This window comes from Asterias rubens, chromosome 5 (assembly GCF_902459465.1).
Source record: "Asterias rubens chromosome 5, eAstRub1.3, whole genome shotgun sequence".
NCBI lineage: Eukaryota > Metazoa > Echinodermata > Asteroidea > Forcipulatida > Asteriidae > Asterias > Asterias rubens.
The window spans coordinates 21,509,539-21,532,698 of NC_047066.1; the positions used below are offsets into that span (position 1 = coordinate 21,509,539).

The 23,160-nt window shown below is 37.2% G+C and overlaps 1 protein-coding gene across 1 annotated transcript; it reads right to left on the reverse strand.

Moving 5' to 3' along the window:
* Positions 1-239: 239 nt before the first annotated feature.
* On the reverse strand, positions 240-22,396 carry LOC117290327 (AP-1 complex subunit beta-1-like). Its single transcript, XM_033771653.1, is given in 7 exon segments — positions 240-361; positions 1,130-1,235; positions 1,776-1,858; positions 18,183-18,259; positions 20,149-20,394; positions 21,178-21,313; positions 22,199-22,396. Coding segments are annotated over 4 exon segments (528 nt in total). The 5' UTR covers positions 22,342-22,396; the 3' UTR covers positions 240-361; positions 1,130-1,235; positions 1,776-1,858; positions 18,183-18,256.
* Between the last annotated feature and the right edge of the window lie 764 nt (positions 22,397-23,160).

Below are 23,160 nucleotides of genomic sequence, written 5' to 3' on the forward strand. Positions count from 1 at the left end.
ATTATACTCTTTTTTTATTATGTAACTCCATGTTCTAGAATAATGGCACAGGTTTTAAAGTGTTAGAATACTTTACCACCCCCCCCCCCCCCCAATCCGTTCAATTTTACAGTTTGGTGGCCAGTAGGAGGTACAATAGAAGAAAGGTGGCAAGTTTTCCAATGAATGAAGGAAACTATGATAGATTTATGAACTAACAGCTGTTCTAATGTTCACGACTCGGGAGTTTCCCTTACCTTTTATCAAGGAGAGACCAGCTCATTTATCAGACTCTTTGTACATTGTTAGGAAGCTCATCAACTGCAGGTCTCAGACATCTACTTGGTTGATGAGTAGATCTCTGTGGAGATGACAACTCTCGCTGTATCATACAAACAAATAAAACAATAACGCCTTATTTAGCCAGTAAAAATAATAACAAGTAATAAGCACAAGGGTAGTTTGAGATTTATCAATAAAGATCACCTCAAGCAAGATTTAAATGTTTGTTCTTTTGTTTTAAAACAAAATTGAGTGTGTAATGATTTACAATTATACACACTCTTTTTCCTTTCTATATATCTAAAAATGGGTTCACAATTAAACAAAAAACAATTAATTTGATTTGTGTCAAGCTCAGCCAAAATGCAGAGTTTTCATCAAAACAGCGCTGTGAGGTCTGGATACACGCATTGGAAGTTTCACATTAGCGGAGATAAACAATCTTCAAGTTCATGATTTGACAAATTTTACATCACAACACATACTGCTTTTACACTGGTTTTCCGAGGAAGTGGTAATTCAGTGTTAATTTCACTTTTTGATTTTATGGGTCTTTAGTGCTGGGAACCTTGAAAAGCGCCACCAATGGCAAGAAAAAACAATAGTAAAAAATTGAAGGGGGTGGGTAAGTTTTGTTTTAATCAAATTTCAATAACAACTACAGAGAGAAGAACTTAACACTTGTAATGATGCATCTCAAATTATGTGGTTGTTGATATTGTTCAATTTAACTGTTGATGAAGACATCCTTGATTCTTTAACATGTATGTTTATAAAACCATTTTTTCAGTGGTCTATGTTGGGCCAGGAATTTAAATAGTCCAAATAAGCAACACTATTGAACCTCCATGTTGAAACTGGTTCTTACCTTTTGTTTTGGAAGACATCGTTGTACTTTGACACTGGGCAGCATGGACATCATGCATCTACTTTTGGAGTGGTAGTCTTCATCCGACATTGGCATCTGTCTGTAGCTAACAAGAATAAACAAAATTATGTAAAAGAGGTGTGTTCTGGTTTTTCTTCATCTGCAGCAAGGGTTCCACAATTCCACTCGTTTTCGGGTGAATCTTCGTGTACTAGAATAATGGCAACCATTACACCGGAATCAGCTTGTACCAAAAATAATGCTCAAAGCGGCTGCAACAAGCTGCCCAAATTTGATCAGCTGCCACACAACCAAAAGGTAAAAATGAATTTGGTTTCATTTGTTTTGTTTTTTATGACAAACTTTGCAAAGCAAAACAACCCCCACACCACCATTATGTGTTTACTAGTTATCACTCTTGGTGTTAAATTTTGATGCAAGGAAAATTTGATATTTCATTTTCCCAAAAACACTATTAATTCCCTCTCCCACCCACAACATAAAGTTCACTCAATTTTACAGTTCGGTGGCCAGTAGGAGGTACAATAGAAGAAAGGTGGCAAGTTTGCCAAGAAATGAAGGAAACCATGATAGATTTATGAACTAACAGCTGTTCTAATGTCAGGACTCAGGAGTTTCCCCTTACCTTTTATCAAGGAGTGAGCAATTCATTTATCAGACTCTTGGTACATTGTTAGGAACTCCAGGTCTCAGACATCTACTTGGTTCCTGTAACATGCAAAAAAAAAATATATAATAATTATTTCATTTAATATTAATCAAAATATGTAGATACTGTTTTAGCCGCAGATGATATTATTGGTACCTCTGTGTGTAAACAAACTATACCGAAACAGGAGCATGCCGATGGACATGGTGTCAATCATACAGGGAGCTAACTTTCTCTCTTTGCCTAGAGAGCAGAAGCGGCAACGAAATCACGTCTTTTCTTTGTTGGTAGAAGAAGAAAAAAACGGAGCATGGCGGGGCAAAAAATCGTCAAGTATAAACCCAATTATTAAACTGTCGGTCTTTGTTTTTTGTTTTTTAGAACTGTTTTTAATTGGCTTCATCCTTTGATATATCGACATGAGTATACTCGCTATTGAATTTTCGATATATTGGTTATTAAAAAAACTGACATCGAAGGACGTTAGTTGATGGAGAATGAGCTCAGCTGCTGGTAATTTGCTCATAACATTCTGGAAGTTTTTCTGTCTATTGTTTAATTCATTCTATTTAATTATGTTTAGTTATTTGATAGTCATTAAGTATTGACATTGTCATTGATGATTGATGTTTTATTTATTTTTTTATTTTTTTATTTTTGGGGGGGAGGGTGGTATCTTTTTGTGATTCTGACATGTTTTGCTTGTCGTTACGTGTTTTTGGCTTTAAAGATTCAATTGATATCTCTAGAAAAAAAGCAACGTAGGCTATACGGCGTGGGTAAAATCGCCATTTTAAAAAGTGAATCCGCGCTTACCTAAAAAATAAACTCATAATTTGTTGAAGTATTACAAAGATCAGTTAAATTTTTCAAATGAGAAATACCTGAAGATATGTTCGATTCATTTAGAAGAAGGAAGAGTGGTGGTTAATGAAGAAATAATTGACATTACCTCGGCCTTAAATTGCTCACTTCGCATCGATACTCGCCTCGTCGTTGGAAATAGACAGTGCGCGAAGAACAGACCCAATGATACCGATTTCCGAATAATAGAAGTAACCGAAACACACGCCGGTTACCAAAGTCGATATTTTCAAGAACACTAAATTTTGAAAACATAACGCAAATCGATAGGCAAAAGTAGCATAAAGATAACAAAACATGGAATCGATTCTAGGCAAAAATCGACCCTTTTTTGTTTCGGCAAGGAATATCAATGAGAAAGCCCATGTCTTCTGTGAGGCAGCAATGAGCAGGGTACCAGTCACAACAAATAGTACATCTCACGTAATAGTTTGACTGGTAACCTTATTCTGGTAAGCATTTGGTTGTGCTTTTAGGTACGAAAGTGCACATACCTCGGTATTGCGCCCTCTTGGGATCAACACGGCTGTTAAAAAAAAAGTTTATTTGAATGTATTTTCTGATAAAAACAATTTCGAGGAGTCTTGGAACTCTCGAGTATTCATTATTCCGGCATTCAATAATATTGTTCTTACATAAATAAATAAAAGTAATAAATAAATAATCAACTATCGTCGGGCGTCATGTAACTTGAACTTTAATAGTAGATCTTTGACCTAGTTTATAGCTAACTTTTGTTTTACGAAGAAAAAAATCTTGCTAATCACAGAAAAGGTTACTGTTTTGACTGGTGCCCCACTAAATTTGTTTGTATTTTTTTCTGCTTAGCAGATTTATGAAATCAGTCCCCTGTTTCGATCGTATGTCAAACACGTGTAAAACAAAAACAACAACATTGGTTGATCATTTCCCTGACTTCTCAGATGCTAACACAACTTAACAAAAGGCTGTACAGAAAGTGTACAGACTACTTGGTAGGGGGTAGGGACAGAGAAGCGTTGGGTCACCCACGTGGGGAAGGGTATCCTTCCATAATAATAATGGGGATCAATGGCAGGGAAGAGTCGGGTTCAACGGGGTGAAAAGAAACTGACGAAATTACCCGAAAACAAATTGGGAAATTGGCAGATAGCGACTAAAGATTGATCTGTTAAAAAAGTAATTATTTTATGTAAAGAGCGAAGAAAACTGTCTTGGAAAAAGAAAAGTTATTTGGGATATTGAAACCATACAAATAGTATAATCCAATTGATAAATTTTTAATTTCTCACTACGTGTCTATCAAAACAGGTGTTATACCTACTTCTCAGCGGATGGTGGTATTGATCAACTTCTAAATTCTCCATACCTTAAGACAACAAATCTCAGTTCTATTATTCTGTGTCTTCTATTTTCTGCTAGGGTCATTGTTCACTTAATTATCAGTCAATAATAATCTCACCATGTAAACACTGGTTTATAATTAAACGAGTTTACCCCATGCAAGAAGACGTACCAGATCACCCCTTTTAAAATAAATAGTTTCATCCCTTGCAAGGCCCGCCCATTTAGTACCTTATATGGTCACAAAAGTTGGGCAAGAAAATTCTAGAAGGTCCGGCTTTATTATGCAAATATCAAAGCTGGTTGCTGATTGGCTGGGGGCTGGACGGAGGACGCCGGCTGGGGTCGTAGGTGAGAATCTGCATGATTTGCAAATTTCAAAGAACAAAATTTGGACTTTGAAAAGTTTCCGTGTCTTTTATCTCCAAGAAATTCAGCTTTTCACAGGATTTCCGAGTTCAAACTACTACAAAAGTGTAATGGTGAGTTGAGATTTTAGTTGTCTTGAAAATAAAAGTGCTGCAAAGAATTTTCATTCGCAGAATTTGAAGAAACGTTGGATTTTACAACACAACCCGCAGGCCGAAAAGTAAAATAAAAAACACATGTGTTGACTCAAATTATTCGGTGCGCAGACGACATTGTTGAAATGTGCAGGTTAGAACTACCGAATTATGTCGTCCGAAACTTTTCCAAATTGAAACGTATTATGCACTAAAATTCTTTTAAAAGCATGCCCAAGTGCTACGGGCCCTTAGAAAAGAAGGACTGTGTTCCGCTTGTGTGAGTTTGCTATACAGTCTTTGTTTTTAAAACTTTTGGAGGCTGAGTTTTGAAAACTTACTTTTTGCACAATCGTCCATGACAACCCGTCCAAAGCGAGTTTGTTCTGAAACTGAGCCTAAAATTCATAAAGCCGGTTAGCAGAAAATTCTTTGCTAAACAAATAGTTGGTGTAGCACCAGTCGAAACAATATAAACTTTATGGAAAAGTAGCTGGTATTCCTGTTCCTGCTAAGCAAGATTTGTTTGTGCTTAGCAAGTTTTTGTATTCACCCAGCAATGACCAGACTTTATTAAATTTGGCCCTGGTGTCACTGTATTATAAGAACAATATTTTGCTGAAAATTGTTAAAATAATTGGACATTAATATTGTCATAACGATTTAGCTCTTTATATCTTACAAACATATTTTAAAACACATTTCCAGAAGAAGTTGAAGTATTTCAATGGAGCTGTGGCCTGTGCCGCCCATGTGGGCCCATTTTCAAAGCCTAGCGCAGGAAAGTATTGCTAAACAGAAACAAGTTATCAGCCACTCCATGACAAGTTAACATTGTTTTGACTGGTGCCCATCTCATATTTTGCTTAGCAAAGAAATTTGTCAAGTAGTACTTTCTACTTGACAACTTTATTAAATTGGGCCCAACTTGATAAAGCCTGTCACTAGTGTCAGTGTAAGCTTAAAAATTTGCTATATATACAGAAAAATCATGCCTGACAGAAACTGGTTACTTTAGCCAACATTCCATAATGTTTTTTTTTGCTGCAATTCTCTGTGTTCAGACAGCTTTATTAAACTTTGCCCAGTATAATTGAAATTTGTGTTTTCCTTTAAGGCCAAACAAAATAAATGTTGCGTTTACGGTAACCCGACCGACCTGAATTTTTTGCGGCCGAATTGCCGACCTCAAAACATTTTTCTAAATATTTTGTGAGTTGGTAAAATTTAAAATGACAACTTAGAAACTTTTATATTTTACCACTTTCCAACATGAGGGTTTTGTTAAACTTGATGAGTCGAACAAGGTTAGTATCAGCCCTGATACTTCACCCACGACGGCAACGACGGCAATTCGTCATTGCCCCTACCGATTGCCGCAATGCCCTTCAAAAACACAATTTTTCACGGCAATGATTGCCGTGCCCTTTTCTCATCATTGCCGCCGTGCCCTTCCTCCCGAAAAAAAATTATATTCAACGTTGCCCAGTTCGAAAATAAGCCAAAAAGTCCCGATGTCTGTGTAAATCTTTACGCAAAGAAATATACCCCAATTTCACGCACGTAAGGCATGCACAACAGCAAATTTCAGGCCCGTTAGTCGTTGTTCTTTGCGTGCGACAAAAAAATACTTGAAACATCGAACGCTAGAGGGCGTTTTGGAACAGCGATAGCGTGAGTTTAAACGCCCTCTAGTGGTAAAATTACGCGAACCAACGCTAAACGCCTTGAGACGAAGACTCGACGTGTCTGTGCATGCTGGGATAGTGGTTTTCCCCATGCTTGGTACATGTGATGGTGTAGTATACAAATATTGACTGCTTTCGAGTGCTATGGTTAAAACTATGACTCCCGAGGTGATCCCCGGAGCGTTCTATTTTCCCGAGGCGAAGCCGAGGGAAAATAGAACGCCCTGGGGATCACCAAGGGAGTCATAGTTTTTAACCATTGCACGAGTAAAAGCAGTCAATATTTGTTTTATAACACCCCAAACATTTCTAAATACTGTACTATTATTATTAATTTACAGATCTGAATGCTACAATCCACGGACGACGCGAATACAGATTGCAAACACTTTTACTTACTGTGTTGCATGTAGTGTCGTGCAATCCGAAATGGTTACAGACTATTAATTTATCATCCTCGTACACGCAACGGACGTCTGGGTACTGCACGCCGTGTGCTAGTCTTCGGACTAGCGCATGGCAAACCGACGCACTATCACACGGCCGTCGTCTAGCGAAACTAAGACATGTCATGTGACGCGCTCTAAACCAATGAGCAGGCAGAATACTTGCAAGGGGTGTTATAATACAGCATAGTCGTCGCGCACCGCATGCATTTATTCTGTCAACATCGTGTCAAAATGGAGCAGTTACGTGGGAATTTTAGCGTCTCTACGAAAAACTACTCAACGTGCATGACCAATAGCAGGATTACGTATGAACAAAAATTATTTATTGTGTATTGTGAGTAGTTTATTTTGTTGAGTTAGATGAATGCTTTCTTTTTCCATTGGGTAACAGTTAGAAAATGGAAAAATTGGAAGAACTATTTTTTGCAGGCAACTCGGAGGGTTTTTTTTAAACTGCTGTCGTGCCCTTCGCAACTTTTTTATGATTACCGTGATGCCCTTCCAAATTTTTGAAAATTGCCTTGGTGCCCTAAATTTTTACAAAAAGTCTAGGCAAAACTGCCGTGCCCCTTAAAAGCCGAAGTATCAGGGCTGTAGTATAATGGTAACGGGTTTAAAATTTATTAACAAATAACTCAAAATTCAAGAACTTAAATATAAAAATAAAATTACAAAATAAAATTATTTTCCTACCTACCTACCTGGAATTTTTTCGGGCCATTACCGTAAACACAACATTTATTTTGTTTGGCCTAATAAAGTTCTACCAACACCAATACTCAAGAAAATTGTTTCATGAAGTTTGATTTCTGTAAGATTTTGTTATACAAGTTCTAAAGTAAAAGCAATTTATTTGAAAGTATTGAATGATTTGTAATGGAAACATTAATTTGGCAAAGTCTACTGTTTGTTTTTGTTACAGCAAGGCTTGCCATCTCCAAAGATGTCTACACTTCAACAAGAAGATGGGCTGTGATTAAATGGGTACGTTCCCTTGGATTGGTGTATGAAAAACGTTTGCTATGAAATGAATATTGTTGGAACAATGCTTTCAAAGACAAATAGATGAGCCCCACAACTATGCCTCGAAATGGCACGGTTTTCCTTTTATTTTGCGATCTAACACAGTCGGCCATTTTGCGGAGTCAAAATGGCGTGCCATGTTAGTTCACAACGTATAAGGAAAGCCCTGTAATTTCGAGGCATATTATTTTGCGTGGACTATATTCTACTCTTAAAATATATTTCAAACCATGATATGCATTTCATAACACAAGGTTTCAAGCCCTTTTCGTGGACCAACTCGCCCGGTCCAAGGCAGGGTGTCCCTTAAAGGAATTGCTCTCTCTAGTAAAAGGTTAGTTTCTAAAAAGCAAATTAGTATTATCAGTTAGGCCTGATGTAAACATTACACAAAATCTAGGAATGAGAAGCAATTGTACATGATGCAAACCATGTATGTTTTTTTTTTTAATTGTTCGGTTGAACAAAGACAAATTACAAGATTTGAACCAACAGCCTCCAGGTTAATGTATTTTGGTCTTACTACAAACCCTGCGCCATTGAGAATGTCAATCTTAAAGTGGAAACAAAAATTGAGACGAAAAAAACCTGAAAGACCCCAAAACTTATGAATACCAAACTGTAAACAATGTGGCAAACTGGCTGGGTACAATTTCAATCTCCTCTTTAGGAGATTCTCCTCGTCTGTTTTCTTGTACAAAATGACTTTCTGGGACCGCTAGATGTTTTTAACAAAAAGGTGCGTTTTGTTTGCCTGCCTGCAGCTCCAGTCTCATCATACAGCCTGGCATCAAGAACAACATTCTCTGTAAACAGGTAAATTGATACCCTTACAATCCTAATTCCTTTAAGTATCCAAAATGAAGGATCCCCAATTCCTTCAGTATCCAAAATGAAGGATTCAGAAGGACTTGGGCCATTAGGCTCAATAATCTTTGTCTCGCACTGCTAATGAGCAAATGGGATGATTCATGAGAGAGGTGAAACCACTGCATGTAGTGTCATAGATCAGGGCCCATCATCTTAAAGTCTGTAAGCAGAAAAAGTCTTACTTGAGACTGGCTACCAGCTAAAATTCTATAAAATTTACATTGTAGCAACTGATGCCCCGCTCATTTATTGCTTAGCAAAGTTGCTAAGCAGTGTTCTGTAGTTGGTCTGCTTTATGAAATTGAGATGCATGCAGGGTGTTTCTTGGTCAAACCACATTCACCCTCCTGGCCCACTCAATTCCATTCACACTCACACACAGGCCACACCTAGTTCCAGACATTCTTAGCTATTCTAACCTTTTGGGCTAATGTATTCTAACAAAAATAATTGCATGTGCGTTAACAAAATAATATTCACACACTATTTGAATAGTTGTAGACAAATCTGTACGAAACTTGTGGAAAGTGCACACATGGTTAGTTTTTACTGTAAATCTACTTTCAATTAGGTCGATGCTGCAACTTTTTTGCAATTTGTTTGTAATATCAACCATAAATTGAATGAATTTAATGACTTGGACACGACAGGTTAAATATAAATAATTGCCACGGCACAGTTGTTATGTTTGCCAACCAGTGATTGCATACTGGCAGCCTTTCCTTCAAAAAGTACAACAAATCATTTAGTAAAAAGCCTTTTTTTCTTCTTTTTTTTTTTACAGATTTTGTAAAACCTTACCACAAAGGGCTAATTTGTGCCAACCCAGTTATACATTTTGTGATAGTTTAGCCACCCCCAAAAAATAACAACAAATGTCTGGAGTACATAACATATTGTTTTTTTCAGCCTAAAGCTGTTTGCTCCACTTAACAGTAAATCACATTGATAAATCACATTGATGAGGCACAGGGTTTTACTAAATTACTCCTTTAATACATATTTTAATTCAAATTTGAAGATATTTAATAACAGTTTTCCTTACATTTTTTAATCAAGACATATTAATATTGGTAAGGATCCAGCAGTTCTTTTACAATCTTTTTAAAGGGTGAAAAGCAGAGATCGTTTTAAACTAATAAAGGTTCTGCGCTCTCCTCCTTATTAATCAAGGTTGTATTGTTTCCAGAAAAATTGAGAGTAAGCACAAAATACCTTTGTTTTATTTTTATTTTTTTCTAGATTGTAAAAAAAAACTTTTAGTTGTGATACAATGAAATAACTGTCAGATTTTTATTAGTTTCTTTTTTAAACAAAACATGTTTTTGTTTCATTTTCCTGCCTGCAGCTCCAGTCTCCAAAAGTTCAACATGAATGTCTGAGACCCACTTATCATCATACATCTTGGCACAAAGAACTACCTTCTCTATAAACAGGTTAATTGAAACCCTACAATCACAATACTTTCTCCAGTGTCCAAAGTGAAGAATTAAGGACTTGGGCCAGTAGGGTCTCATTCCAATCTTATAAAGTTCAACCAATTTGTGGAGTGACATATAAGAAGAGGATATGGAAACGTTGATGCCACATGCTGGCTAAAAATTCCTATTGCTCTTTTCCCAAAAAGAAAATGATCCCCACTACCAAAATATATTGTGTCTAGCTTTTTCTTGCTGCATCTTACCACCACCACATTTGTTTACTTTAAGCAATACTTATCTACGATAATAGTTGTTAAAAAAAATAGTTCTTATCATGATCAGTTGCCAGCATGGCAAGCATTTGCTTGACCTTGGGACAATTGATTAAAATAAAACAAATGATTTTGGGGTCTTTTACTACAAACTTTCCACGTGTTTTTCCAAAGAAAGTGGCAGTGCTAGTCACCTGGGGTGGATTTCACGAAGAGTAAAGACTAGTCTTATCTCAAGTAAGGACAAGTTGTAAAATGTACAATTGTGGCAAGTTTCATAAAAATAACTCTAGAACTTTGGAAAATACAAAGGGGCCACTATGTGCCACATTTCTCTGTAAGTCTGAAACTTGTTCGAGGAAGATATCAATTTGATCCAAATCAAGACATTCAACACTGAAAATAAACTGGATCCGCATAAGTTTCTTGGAGTAGTTTTTTTTGAACTGTTGGGGGTCTGCAAGTATTTTTGATAAAAGTTCTAAAGTGAAAGCAATTCAATTGAAAGTAATTAATTATTTTACATCTACTGTTTGTTTTGTTACAGGAAGGCTTTCGACGTTCCACATGGCAAGATACACTTCACTGTTATTTGAGCAGTCCTAGTGTTACCTTTTTTTTCTTGTGCTTAAGAAAATCAGTTTTGTTAAATTTTAAACACCTCTCTGCTTCCTTTCCTGTGATTTATATTTTCGCTTGCAATTTGTATGAGTTTGTTGTTGTGTTCCTGTTTGTGTGCATGCTTAAATTGTTTTTGTTTGTGAATGCAAATTCTTGCCGCTCAAAGCGTATTTCCGCCGCCCCAAAATCGAATGTGGTGGTTGGTATACCCATGGAGCTATAGCTCCATGGGTATACCTAAGCTGCAGAATCGCGGCCCATCGGGGCATTCTGCTAAGGTCACCACGATGCATGAGTTCATCGGTGTCTGCTTCAGCCTAAACCTAGACCTCTACTCCTGTTGTCAATATGGAGCCTTCATTGGACAGCAACGATCTGTCACTTCTGGAATTGGTGAGTTTCTGCTTTCAATTTTGATTAAGGAACTCTATCTCTAGTAAAAGGTAAATTCCTTAAAAGCAAATTCGTCAAGACCTGATGTATATTTTACACAAAATCGAAATGGCAAGTTGCAAGTTACCATTATGCATTGTTTTTTAAGCCAGATTTGATACCTCTGCAGGATATTTTGCTAATTTAACTTTTTGGCATCCATACAACTTTGTATCTGTAAACTTATTCTTTCAGAGCCAGAGATTCAGCTGTTCCCCGAAATCAAGTGCAGAGGGAATCAGCTCCACTGACGTTGCTGAAGGCTACAAAGCACAAGGAGAGCAACGAATACGAAGAACACTGTAATTTGTCTTAAATTTTTTCATTTATTCTAAATGTGTTATTAGGCCTGACATGTTTTAATGGTGTTTTTCAATAAAGTTTTTAAACTACTTAAAACATTTATGTAAATAAGTACACCATTGCAAGCAAGCACACATAATGCGTTTTTATGCGCTACTTGGCGATCTTAGGGCCTTGTTTGGAATCCGGAAGTACAAAGCATGGGAAATTCCAGACTTACTGCCAAAAGGGACTTGGACACATGCACGTGGCATGTGGGGTCTCAGCCCGGCCGGTTGTTTCACATCTGGTGGTTGATCTTAAAGGTGCATCATCTGATGTTATCATAACTATGGTTGACCAAACGGGTTAGTTCCTAGTCTAGGCCATGGGACTAGGGACCGCGTCTCGGGAGTAGGGGGTGCCCCCCTCAGACGGGGGCATGGACCTGGGCGCTCTTTAATTAGAGTACGAGGGACCTGATGATCTCCTGGGCGTGTTTTAGGGATGTCTTGGTGGTGCGGCGCTCGAATTGTTTGGAATCCAGAAGTACAAAGCATGGGAAATTCCAGACTTACTGCGAAAAGGGACTTGGACACATGCACGTGGCATGTGGGGTCTCAGCCCGGCCGGTTGTTTCACATCTGGTGGTTGATCTTAAAGGTGCATCATTTGGTGTTATCACAAACTATGGTTGACCAAACGGGTTAGTTCCTAGTCTAGGCCATGGGGCTAGGGACCGCGTTTCGGGAGTAGGGGGTGCCCCCCTCAGACGGGGGCATGGACCTGGGCGCTGATTTAATATAGTATGAGGGCCCTTATGATCTCCCGGGCGTGTCGGGGCTGGTATCCTGGGACCTGCACGTGGTGGCCCTGCTTTTAACTAGCCTTACCAGGATGATATAGGCAAAATTATGAACCCAATAAATTAAACGCTTGCGATGGTGCATTTATACAATACCTTACCCTTTATACTCTCATGAGTGTAATATCCAATGTATTACCGGCACAACTTTTCAGGTCATCAATTTCCTAATTGTGGTTTTTCAGCTGTACTGTTTGAAAATAGGTTTAAGTACATTGCTGTGCCAGACATTCACTCTTTTGCTCATTACATTTTGGTTGCATGCCTGTTGCAACTAGTCAACAGAAAAAAACGTGTTTGAGTTCACTCTTTGGCTCTCACGATGAATAAACAAAAGAGGAAAAGGGCGTTTGAGAGGACTTGAGAAAAAAATAAAATAAGTGCATTGTCATGAATACATCTGAAGTCTTGTTTTGTGTAAACAAATTGCTCAATAAGTTTATTAAATTCATGTTGAGTCTGTCTTTTTATTTAATCTTGTTCATTTGACTGATTTGGGACCATTTTATTTTTCGGTCAATTTTTATAAATGGGCCGTTTTGAGCCAGGATTTTGGGTTTAAAAAACTGCAAGGGGTTAAACTTGTTCTTTTGACTGATTTTTAATGAAAACAAAAATCGGCCAATTTTTAAAAATGGGGCTAGGATTTTTGGTTTAAAAAACTGCAAGGGGTTAAACTTGTTCTTTTGAATGATTTGGGACCAGTTTATTTTACAGCCAATTTTTAAAAATGGGCCTTTTTGGGTCAGGATTTTTGGTTTAAAAAACTGCAAGGGGTTAAACTTGTTCTTTTGACTGATTTGGGACCATTTTAAGTTTCGGCCAATTTAATGAGCCTTTTTGAGTGGATGGATTTGGGTGCAGGATCGGAGAGGGGATCATTAGGGCAGTTTTTACAAAACGTAAAGTTTTCCATCATTTTGATTGCCTAACAGTTTTTGTTATAGCGCCCTCTAGTGGCCGTGAGTACTCGGCATCCAAAAGTTCCTAAAAGTTTTTGCTATAGCGCCCTCTTGAGTGCGGAAGAACTTAGCCTCCAAAATACTTTGTAGAGCGCCCTCCCCGGCTTGAAATTCATGTCATCAATCAAAAGAACAAGTTTAACCCCTTGCAGTTTTTTAAACCAAAAGTCCTGGCTCAAAAAGGCCCATTTTTAAAAAATGGCCGAAAAATAAAATGGCCCCAAATCAGTCAAAAGAACAAGTTTAACCCCTTGCAATTTTTTTAACAAAAAATCCTGGCTCAAAAAGGCCTATTTTTAAAAATTGGCCGAAAAATTAAATGGCCCCAAATCAGTCAAAAGAACAAGTTTAATCCCTTCCAATTTTTTCAACAAAGAATCATGGCTCAAAAAGGCCCATTTTTAAAAAATGGCCGAAAAATAAAATGGCCCCAATATCAGTCAAAAGAACAAGTTTAACCCCTTGCAGTTTTTTTAACAAAGAATCATGGCTCAAAAAGGCCTATTTTTTAAAAATTGGGCGAAAATAAAATGGTCCCAAATCAGTCAAAAGAACAAGTTTAACCCCTTGCAATTTTTTTAACAAAAAATCCTGGCTCAAAAAGGCCTATTTTTAAAAATTGGCCGAAAAATTAAATGGCCCCAAATCAGTCAAAAGAACAAGTTTAACCCCTTCCAATTTTTTCAACAAAGAATCATGGCTCAAAAAGGCCCATTTTTAAAAAATGGCCGAAAAATAAAATGGCCCCAAATCAGTCAAAAGAACAAGTTTAACCCCTTGCAGTTTTTTTAACAAAGAATCATGGCTCAAAAAGGCCTATTTTTAAAAATTGGGCGAAAAATAAAATGGCCCCAAATCAGTCAAAAGAACAAGTTTAACCCCTTGCAGTTTTTTTAACAAAAAATCCTGGCTCAAAAAGGCCTATTTTTAAAAATTGGGCGAAAAATAAAATGGCCCGAAATCAGTCAAAAGAACAAGTTTAACCCCTTGCAATTTTTTTTAACAAAAAGTCCTGGCTCAAAAAGGCCTATTTTTAAAAATTGGCCGAAAAATTAAATGGCCCCAAATCAGTCAAAAGTACAAGTTTAACCCCTTGCAGTTTTTTTAACAAAGAATCATGGCTCAAAAAGGCCTATTTTTAAAAATTGGGCGAAAAATAAAATGGCCCCAAATCAGTCAAAAGAACAAGTTTAACCCCTTGCAATTTTTTAACAAAAAATCCTGGCTCAAAAAGGCCTATTTTTAAAAATTGGCCGAAAAATTAAATGGCCCCAAATCAGTCAAAAGAACAAGTTTAACCCCTTCCAATTTTTTCAACAAAGAATCATGGCTCAAAAAGGCCCATTTTTAAAAAATGGCCGAAAAATAAAATGGCCCCAAATCAGTCAAAAGAACAAGTTTAACCCCTTGCAGTTTTTTTAACAAAGAATCATGGCTCAAAAAGGCCTATTTTTAAAAATTGGGCGAAAAATAAAATGGCCCCAAATCAGTCAAAAGAACAAGTTTAACCCCTTGCAGTTTTTTTAACAAAAAATCCTGGCTCAAAAAGGCCTATTTTTAAAAATTGGGTGAAAAATAAAATGGCCCCAAATCAGTCAAAAGAACAAGTTTAACCCCTTGCAATTTTTTAACAAAAAATCCTGGCCCAAAAAGGCCTATTTTTAAAAATTGGCCGAAAAATTAAATGGGCCCCAAATCAGTCAAAAGTACAAGTTTAACCCCTTGCAGTTTTTTTAACAAAGAATCATGGTTCAAAAAGGCCTATTTTTAAAAATTGGGCGAAAAATTAAATGGCCCCAAATCAGTCAAAAGAACAAGTTTACCCCTTGCAGTTTTTTTAACAAAAAATCCTGGCTCAAAACGGCCCATTTTTTAAAATTTGTCGAAAAATAAAATAGCCCCAAGTCAGTCAAAAGAACAAGTTTAACCCCTTGCAGTTTTTTTAACAAAGAATCATGGCTCAAAAAGGCCTATTTTTAAAAATTGCCGAAAGATTAAATGGCCCCAAATCAGTCAAAAGAACAAGTTTAACCCCTTGCAGTTTTTTTAACGAAAAATCCTGGCTCGAAAAGGCCCATTTTTTTAAATTGGCCGAAAAATTAAATGGCCCCAAATCAGTCAAAAGAACAAGTTTAACCCCTTGCAGTTTTTTTAACAAAGCATCATGGCTCAAAAAGGCCCATTTTTAAAAATTGGCCGAAAAATAAAATGGCCACAAATCAGTCCAAAGAACAAGTTTAACCCCCTGCAGTTTTTTTATAAAAAAATCCTGGCTCAAAAAGGCCTATTTTTAAAAAATGGCCGAAAAATAAAATGGCCCCAAGTCAGTCCAAAGAACAAGTTTAACCCCCTGCAGTTTTTTTAACTAAGAATCATGGCTCAAAAAGGCCTATTTTTAAAATTTGCCAAAAAATAAAATGGCCCCAAGTCAGTCAAAAGAACAAATTTAACCCCTTGCAGTTTTTTTAACAAAGAATCATGGCTCAAAAAGGCCTATTTTAAAAAATTGGGCGAAAAATAAAATGGCCCCAAATCAGTCAAAAGAACAAGTTTAACCCCTTGCAGTTTTTTTAACAAAAAATCCTGGCTCGAAAAGGCCCATTTTTTTAAATTGGCCGAAAAATAAAATGGCCCACCATCAGTCAAAAGAACAAGTTTAACCCCTTGCAGTTTTTTTAACAAAGCATCATGGCTCAAATAGGCCCATTTTTTAAAATTGGCCGAGAAATAAAATGGCCCCAAATTAGTCAAAAGAACAAGTTTAACCCCTTGCAGGTTTTTTTTTTTACAAAAAATCCTGGCTCAAAAAGGCCCATTTTTAAAAATTGGCCGAAAAATTAAATGGCCCCAAATCAGTCAAAAGAACAAGTATAACCCCTTGCAGTTTTTTTTACCACAATTTCTGGCTCGAAAAGGCCCATTTTTAAAAATTGGCCGAAAGATAAAATGGCCCAAATGCAGTCAAAACAACAAGTTTAACCTCTTGCAGTTTGTTTAACAAAAAATCCTGGCTCAAAAAGGCCAATTTTTAAAAATTGGCCGGCACAACAATGTACTTTAATTTATTTTTAGTCAGTACAGCTGAGAAAACACAATGAGGAAATAAGCTGATGACCTGAAAAGTTGTGCCTGTATTACATTGTACATTGGATATTAAATTCATGAAAGTAAAGTGTAAGGTGTTGTATAAGTGCACCATTGCAAGCAGTTTAATTAATTAATTTCTTAATTTTGCTCATATCATCCTGGTAAGGCTAGTTAAAAGCAGGGCCACCACGTGCAGGTCCCAGGATACCAGCCCCGACACTACAAGACGTCCCTAAAACAGGCCAAGGAGATCATCAGGTCCCTTGCACTCTTTTTACAGAGCGCCCAGGTCCATGCCCCCGTCTGAGGGGGGCACCCCCTACTCCCGAGACACAGTCCCTAGTCCCATGGCCTAGACTAGGAACTAACCCGTTTGGTCAACCATACATGTAATTGTGATAACACCAGAGCATCCTACCCGCTGAGGAAGATGATGCACCTTTAAGATCAACCACCAGCTGTGAAACAACCGGCCGGGCTGAGACCCCACATACCACGTGCATGTGTCCAAGTCCCCTTTCGCAATTAAGTTTGGAATTTCCCATGCTTTGTACTTCCGGATTCCAAACAATTCGAGTGACGCACCACAAAGGCCCTAAGATCGCCAAGTAGCGCATAAAAACGCATAATTGTGCCTGCTTACAATAGTGCACTTATTTACAAAAATGTTAACCGTTTGTTTAAAAAAGGGAAAAAGACCAAAACATGTTACTAACACCATGAACACATCTAGAATAGTTTTCAAAATTTAAGAAAATTTATTGGATTGTCCTACAGTAAACATCTAGGGTGTCCTGATGACTAGATGCTGATGTTTTCATAAGATAGCATACAGTGACTTTTAAAAGCTTGACAGGACTGTCAACTCACTAATGCTAGAAGGATTTTTCAAACACAATATGAACCTCTGCCCTCGGATTTAAACCCCACGATCAACAACAAAAAGCAGTTATACAAACTCGGGAATATTACAATATTGGGGATAAGGTGGCCACAGACGCAAGTCTTTGCCGAATGATGATGATACATACTACAAACTCAAAAGCTGATTTCACAATGTCTAGTATAAGTACTGTCGTCTGGTGGAAATAAATGTTGTCTGGTTAATGTATTGATTGGTTACTGAATCACAATATCTTGATTTATGCAACTCATAATCATAGACAATAAATCAATGTTTGTTTGAGATTTCAACTTTGCTAGCTTGGTGTTTATATTCTCTTGTGGGAGTTTGCCGAGTTCCCTTGATGGGAAGCTCATAAAGACAGACAGACAGACAGACAGACAGACAGACAGACACATAACATTTTGTTAAAGGAGCTTAACAGAATTGGTTAGTAACAAAATAAAAAGGTCATAGATTTTCATCAAACTTACACGGTCTAATGATGATGACAGTTAAAGAAAACATCCCTTGAAATATTTATGATTGAAATGTCATATTTGGTGAGAAATAAATAATCTAATTTCGCATTTGGAGTTTATTGCTCAGTGAGCGTTTCATTCATTTTTTTTCTTCCATCGATGTCATGCAAAATGTGTAATCAGTTTTTCACTATTCTCTCGTGACCCAGATGGTCGATCGATCTCAAACTTCTACACTCTACAGGTTTGTCAGTTTATGTTTATGGTGGATTACATAGAGTGCTTACACTGCCATCAACTGTTTTGTTAGCAAAACAAATTCTGTAATGTTCCTTTAAATGTTTTCGGGAATTTACCTTTCATTGGAGAGTGGGTTCAGCAGTCTTGCATGTAGTTAGATCTCTTCATCTTCTTTGGATATGGTGAGCTTTTACTGCAACACAAACAAAGTGCAAACTTGACAACTTCTGTTTAAAAAAAAACATTATTTGGTTGAACAAAAAAATCCAAGCATATTATATTACTTGGGTGGGATTCGAACCCACCCAAGCAATTTGCCACTGATTTGTTTTCAAAGAACTCGGGAAAGCACTGAGTGTAGAGTGCTTATCTCATACATCAGTGGTATGGTTAAAACAAAAACACAAACAATCTTTATCCCCGATAAATTTAATTAAATTTTGGTCGAGTAAACATTTTGAGCGAGAAGCCCTGTGGTTTTGTAGAGTTTTCCCTCCAATTTCGAGCCCTGACACTGTTTGTTAAAGGGATCTTACATCGGTTGTTTTGTAAACCACATATCCATTCTCACCTTCTAGAGTTTTCTGTAATCCAGCTGATGTTCTCAACTGCTTATTACAGGCAGTGGACACTATTGATAAAAACTCAAAATAATTATTATCATAAAACTCTTCTTGATTACGAGTAATGGGGAGAGGTTGATATTATAAAACATTGTGAGAAACAACTCCCTCTGAAGTGACGTAGTTTTCGAGAAAGAAGTAATTTTCCACAAATTTGATTTCGAGACCTCAGATTTAGAATTTGTGGTCTCGAAATCAAGCATCTGAAAGCACACAACTTTGTGTGACCATGGTGCGACAAGGGTGTTTTTTCTTTCATTAATATCTCGCATTGCGTTCCTTGCAACTTCGACGACCGATTGGGCTCAAATTTTCACAGGATTGTTATTTTATGCATACGTTTAGATAAACTAACTGTGAAGACTAGTCTTTGACAATTACCAATAGTGTCCAGTGTTTTGAGGTAACTTGCAGATGGGATTTGAGGCATTGCAGGTACAATTTCAAGTGGAATTAGTTGTGCGTTGCGACCGTTGGCGAACATTGGAAACTTTACACGAACACATTTCTGAGGTGTTGGCGAGTGGTTTTTAAAATGGCGGGCAAGCATACGGTATTATTTTTTGGTCACAAACATAACTACAGTGGATATTCAATAATGTACAGATTTGAAATAACTAGGTCCATGAGTTGATGTCATTATATTGCAGGAAAGTTGTACATTTGTAATGTGATGTTTGACATTTTTGAGATTTTTTGGGGGCGTGGCTAGCCAGGGCTAAGTGGGGGCTCATTATCCCCACAGTTTCTGGTTGTTCAAAGCATATTAAACCAGTTCATGTATGCCAGTTAGGGAAAACTAACTACTTTATGATTTACTCGACAAAATTTCATCACTGCATGCAAAAGCTGTACATGTAATGACTGTATTTATAGTAAATTGTTAATTTTTGGCTAAAAATGCACTATTTAACTTCAAAATGGCAGCCATTTTGTAAACAGGCACTTTCCATGTTCTTGTGAAATCCTTCCAGATGATAATTTTATGCAACAGGTCAAAATTTTTGTATAAAGCTGTTCATTTTAAGGTGTTTCTTGTACGTTTCTACAAATAAATAGCCGCCATCTTGATTTTTGGCCGTCATCTTGGATTTCTCGCTTGCGAACCTACATTTTTGTGAGAACATTGTTTTTTCTTGGAGAGGGCACCATTCCCTACATTTTGATGTATAGATCTCCCCTTCACGCATGACCCTGCAGCATTTTCCTATTTCTAGAGGACTTTTTTCCCTTCGGCCCATGGCCTACCTGTGCTATGTAAAAAGGAGTAGGTCTCGTACTTTAATCCTAACCCACAATACCTTGCAGGTAATGAGCGGTTAGTATTATCATAACTTTTGTGAAGTTGATGTGAAGGCCGAAATGATAATCAGGGATAATAAAGTGAATTGAAATTAATTGAAATAATTGTTATTATACATGAGTGGAATAATTTTCGATAAGAGGTGTGACTACTCACCATTGGGTTTGATGCAGTCAAAAGGTCCCTCAGTTGATCAATAAATCCCTGATCCTCAACAAGCTGTGGGTTGATATCATACAGCTTAGCTACACATACTGCGGCAGTTTTCTGCACATAGGGGTCTTCATCCTTCAGGCATTTACGCAGCGGGTCACACAGGTATGCTGTGATCTTATCCACTCAGATGCAGCCCATGGTGCACACTGCTAGAGCACGAATCAGTGGGTTGGTGTCCTCGCAGTCCTATATATTATATATATTATATTATATTTATTGGTTTGTTTCATAAAAACATTACAAAGAAATGAACAGAATGACAACCGATATGGTTGAACTGCACTAGAACATGTACAGCATAAAAATTTCCTTAAAAAGAGCTAAAGGTTAAACAGTTAAAACACACAATAGATAATGAGCAAGTATTACAAACAATCAATACAACAAACAATCAACCAGCACTTAACCAAAAAGAGTGAGACTTACACAAATAGACCTAATCAAAGGGACAAAGAGAAATAACAGTTGAGCTTCTGTTAGTCTTTTTATCCATATATTTCACATTTCGCAAAACCTAAATTTCTGTAGATCTAAATGATTTTGTGTGGAGATGAAGCTACCTAAATATACAGAATATTACCTTATAAAAGATCTACTGACTCTACATCGTCTATTATTCAAAACCTTAGATGCTCAGACAGGAGGAGGGATGTCGATGATTTCCTGCTAAACATTCTATTTGTGTTCTCTACCTCCTTCAGGTCAAACTAGCCCCTTCCCCTTTTTGTTGCTTATTATCTATTTCCACTTGACTGCTCTGTTAGCCTTTAAATCCCTATATTTCACATTTAACACCGTTTTGTAGTTTTAGCCCAACAAATTGTATGAAAATGAAAAATGCCTGACAAAAATACCTTTTAAAATACATTTTAAAGTTCTACAGACTCTAAATAATCTATTATTGAAAACCTTGACACCTTGGACAGTAGGAGGGATGCTGAAGTTTTTCTGCTATTTCATTATTCTTACCTTGACGAATGTATTGACTGCCATAATAGCCATGTCAGGCTGGCTCTTGGCGTAGTTCATCAAGTAGAGATACACAAGTTTCTTCAACTCCAGGTTGTCAGTTTGCATGCAGTTCACCACATCAGGAAAGAGGGAGCTGAAATAATACAAATGTATCATAAAAATAGTATGCAGTTCTTACATAATTCTTTATCACAACCAAAGGCGCCTGAAAGCACTAATTACTTGGTCTCCAAGGTATGCACAGCTATACGCCTCTCTTAATATTTATGCATGGCGTCATAGTTCTTACCCAAAATGAGACCATAGGCGCACGTCCGCCACCACTTGCAGTGGCTGCGCCTATGGCCTCGTTTTGGGTTAGAGTTGTCATGTACTCCATGCATAAATATTAAGAGAGGCGTATGCTCAAGATATAAGACCCATTTCCTTACAAAGCACCAAGTAACAGTTTACGAGGGCTGTGGCGCAATCTGTAGCCAAAAATACCAGAAAACACCAAGGCAAACCCTTCCTCTTAACAATAAGTGTACTGGATTATTTTACATTATATACAAACGGGACCTTCAGCTTTACGTCCTATCCAAAGGACAAAGCAATAATTGTTTTAGTATCTTGCTTAAGGACACCACTGTGAGGAATGTAAAGACCAGGACTCGAACCCACACTCTGCTAGTCAGAAACACCAGAGGTCGAGGTCAGTGCACTGGACCGCTCAGCCACGACTTGCCTTAAGTAACTATTTCAAACACAAGAGACTTTGGATAACTTTCCGTATGGCGCCACCACTTTTTCACTCATTTTTACTAAAAGGGATATCTCATTGAGGTAATTTAGATACTATATTATTTAATTTCAAATGAAAAAGTGGTGGCGCCATACAGAAACTTTTCTGAGACTTTGGCCAGAGGTACTATAGTCTTACAAAAACAGTTTCTCAAAAAAATGTTTCAAATAACAATGTTTTGTGTTTAATTAACAACAAAAACTGGGATCTTTTTGAAGTGTTTTTTCTTCTCACCTAACATCCTTGCCGACCGTCATACTAGCGATAACTTTCTTCACAGCTTCTTTCTTCTTTTCCTTCTTGTCGCTGTTCAGGTCTGCCTTTAACTCATAGATCTCACCCTTCTTGGTCGTTGTGAAATACTTGGAATCCGTCATGATGAACTTTTGTAATTAAATCCGGGAAGAAGCTGTCATAATGAGAATTAAACAAAATTGAATAAGGGGAAAATAAGCTGGCCATTGAAAAAAAATCCTCAGTACTATATGACAACATCGACTAGGAGACTCGCCTCCATGCATGATCACTACACGTACAATCCAATACTAATAGCACCAGGGCAGAGTTCACGGCTAACGAACGCTCATTATTAGACTTACAAACATAAAGACTAGGGACTTTGTATGAACGAAATAATCAGACTATGATGCATTTTATTGTCAAAATGTGACTGAAACTTGAAAGTAATTGTTCAATTCCAATTTCAAATCCAGTTTCAACAAACAAAATCAGCAGAAAGATTTCTGTATCCTGCCACAACTTTGTTATTATTTTGTTGAGAAATACAATGTAAGGGTCATCATAAATCATGAGTATCTATTCTATTTCTATCTTTATCGTAATAAAATATAATAATAATAATAACAAATTCTTATATAGTGCATTTCACAATAAACCGTATCAATGCGCTTTACATTAGTCCCCTGGTCATTGGGCCAATAAGCATTCCTTTAATCTTTCTCAGCTCCCATTAGAGAGTATACAGCCCCGAGCTGCCGTGGCGCTCCGAAAGCTTTTCATTCACAATATCAACCTCTACCCTCGCAGGTACCCATTTATACCCCTGGGTGAAGAGAAGCAATTATAGTAAAGTATCTTGCTCGAGGACACAAGTGTCACGACCGGGATTCGAACCCACACTCCGGTGAGATAGATCATTCATTTAGATGTTTAAAATTAAAAGATTAGCGAAAAAA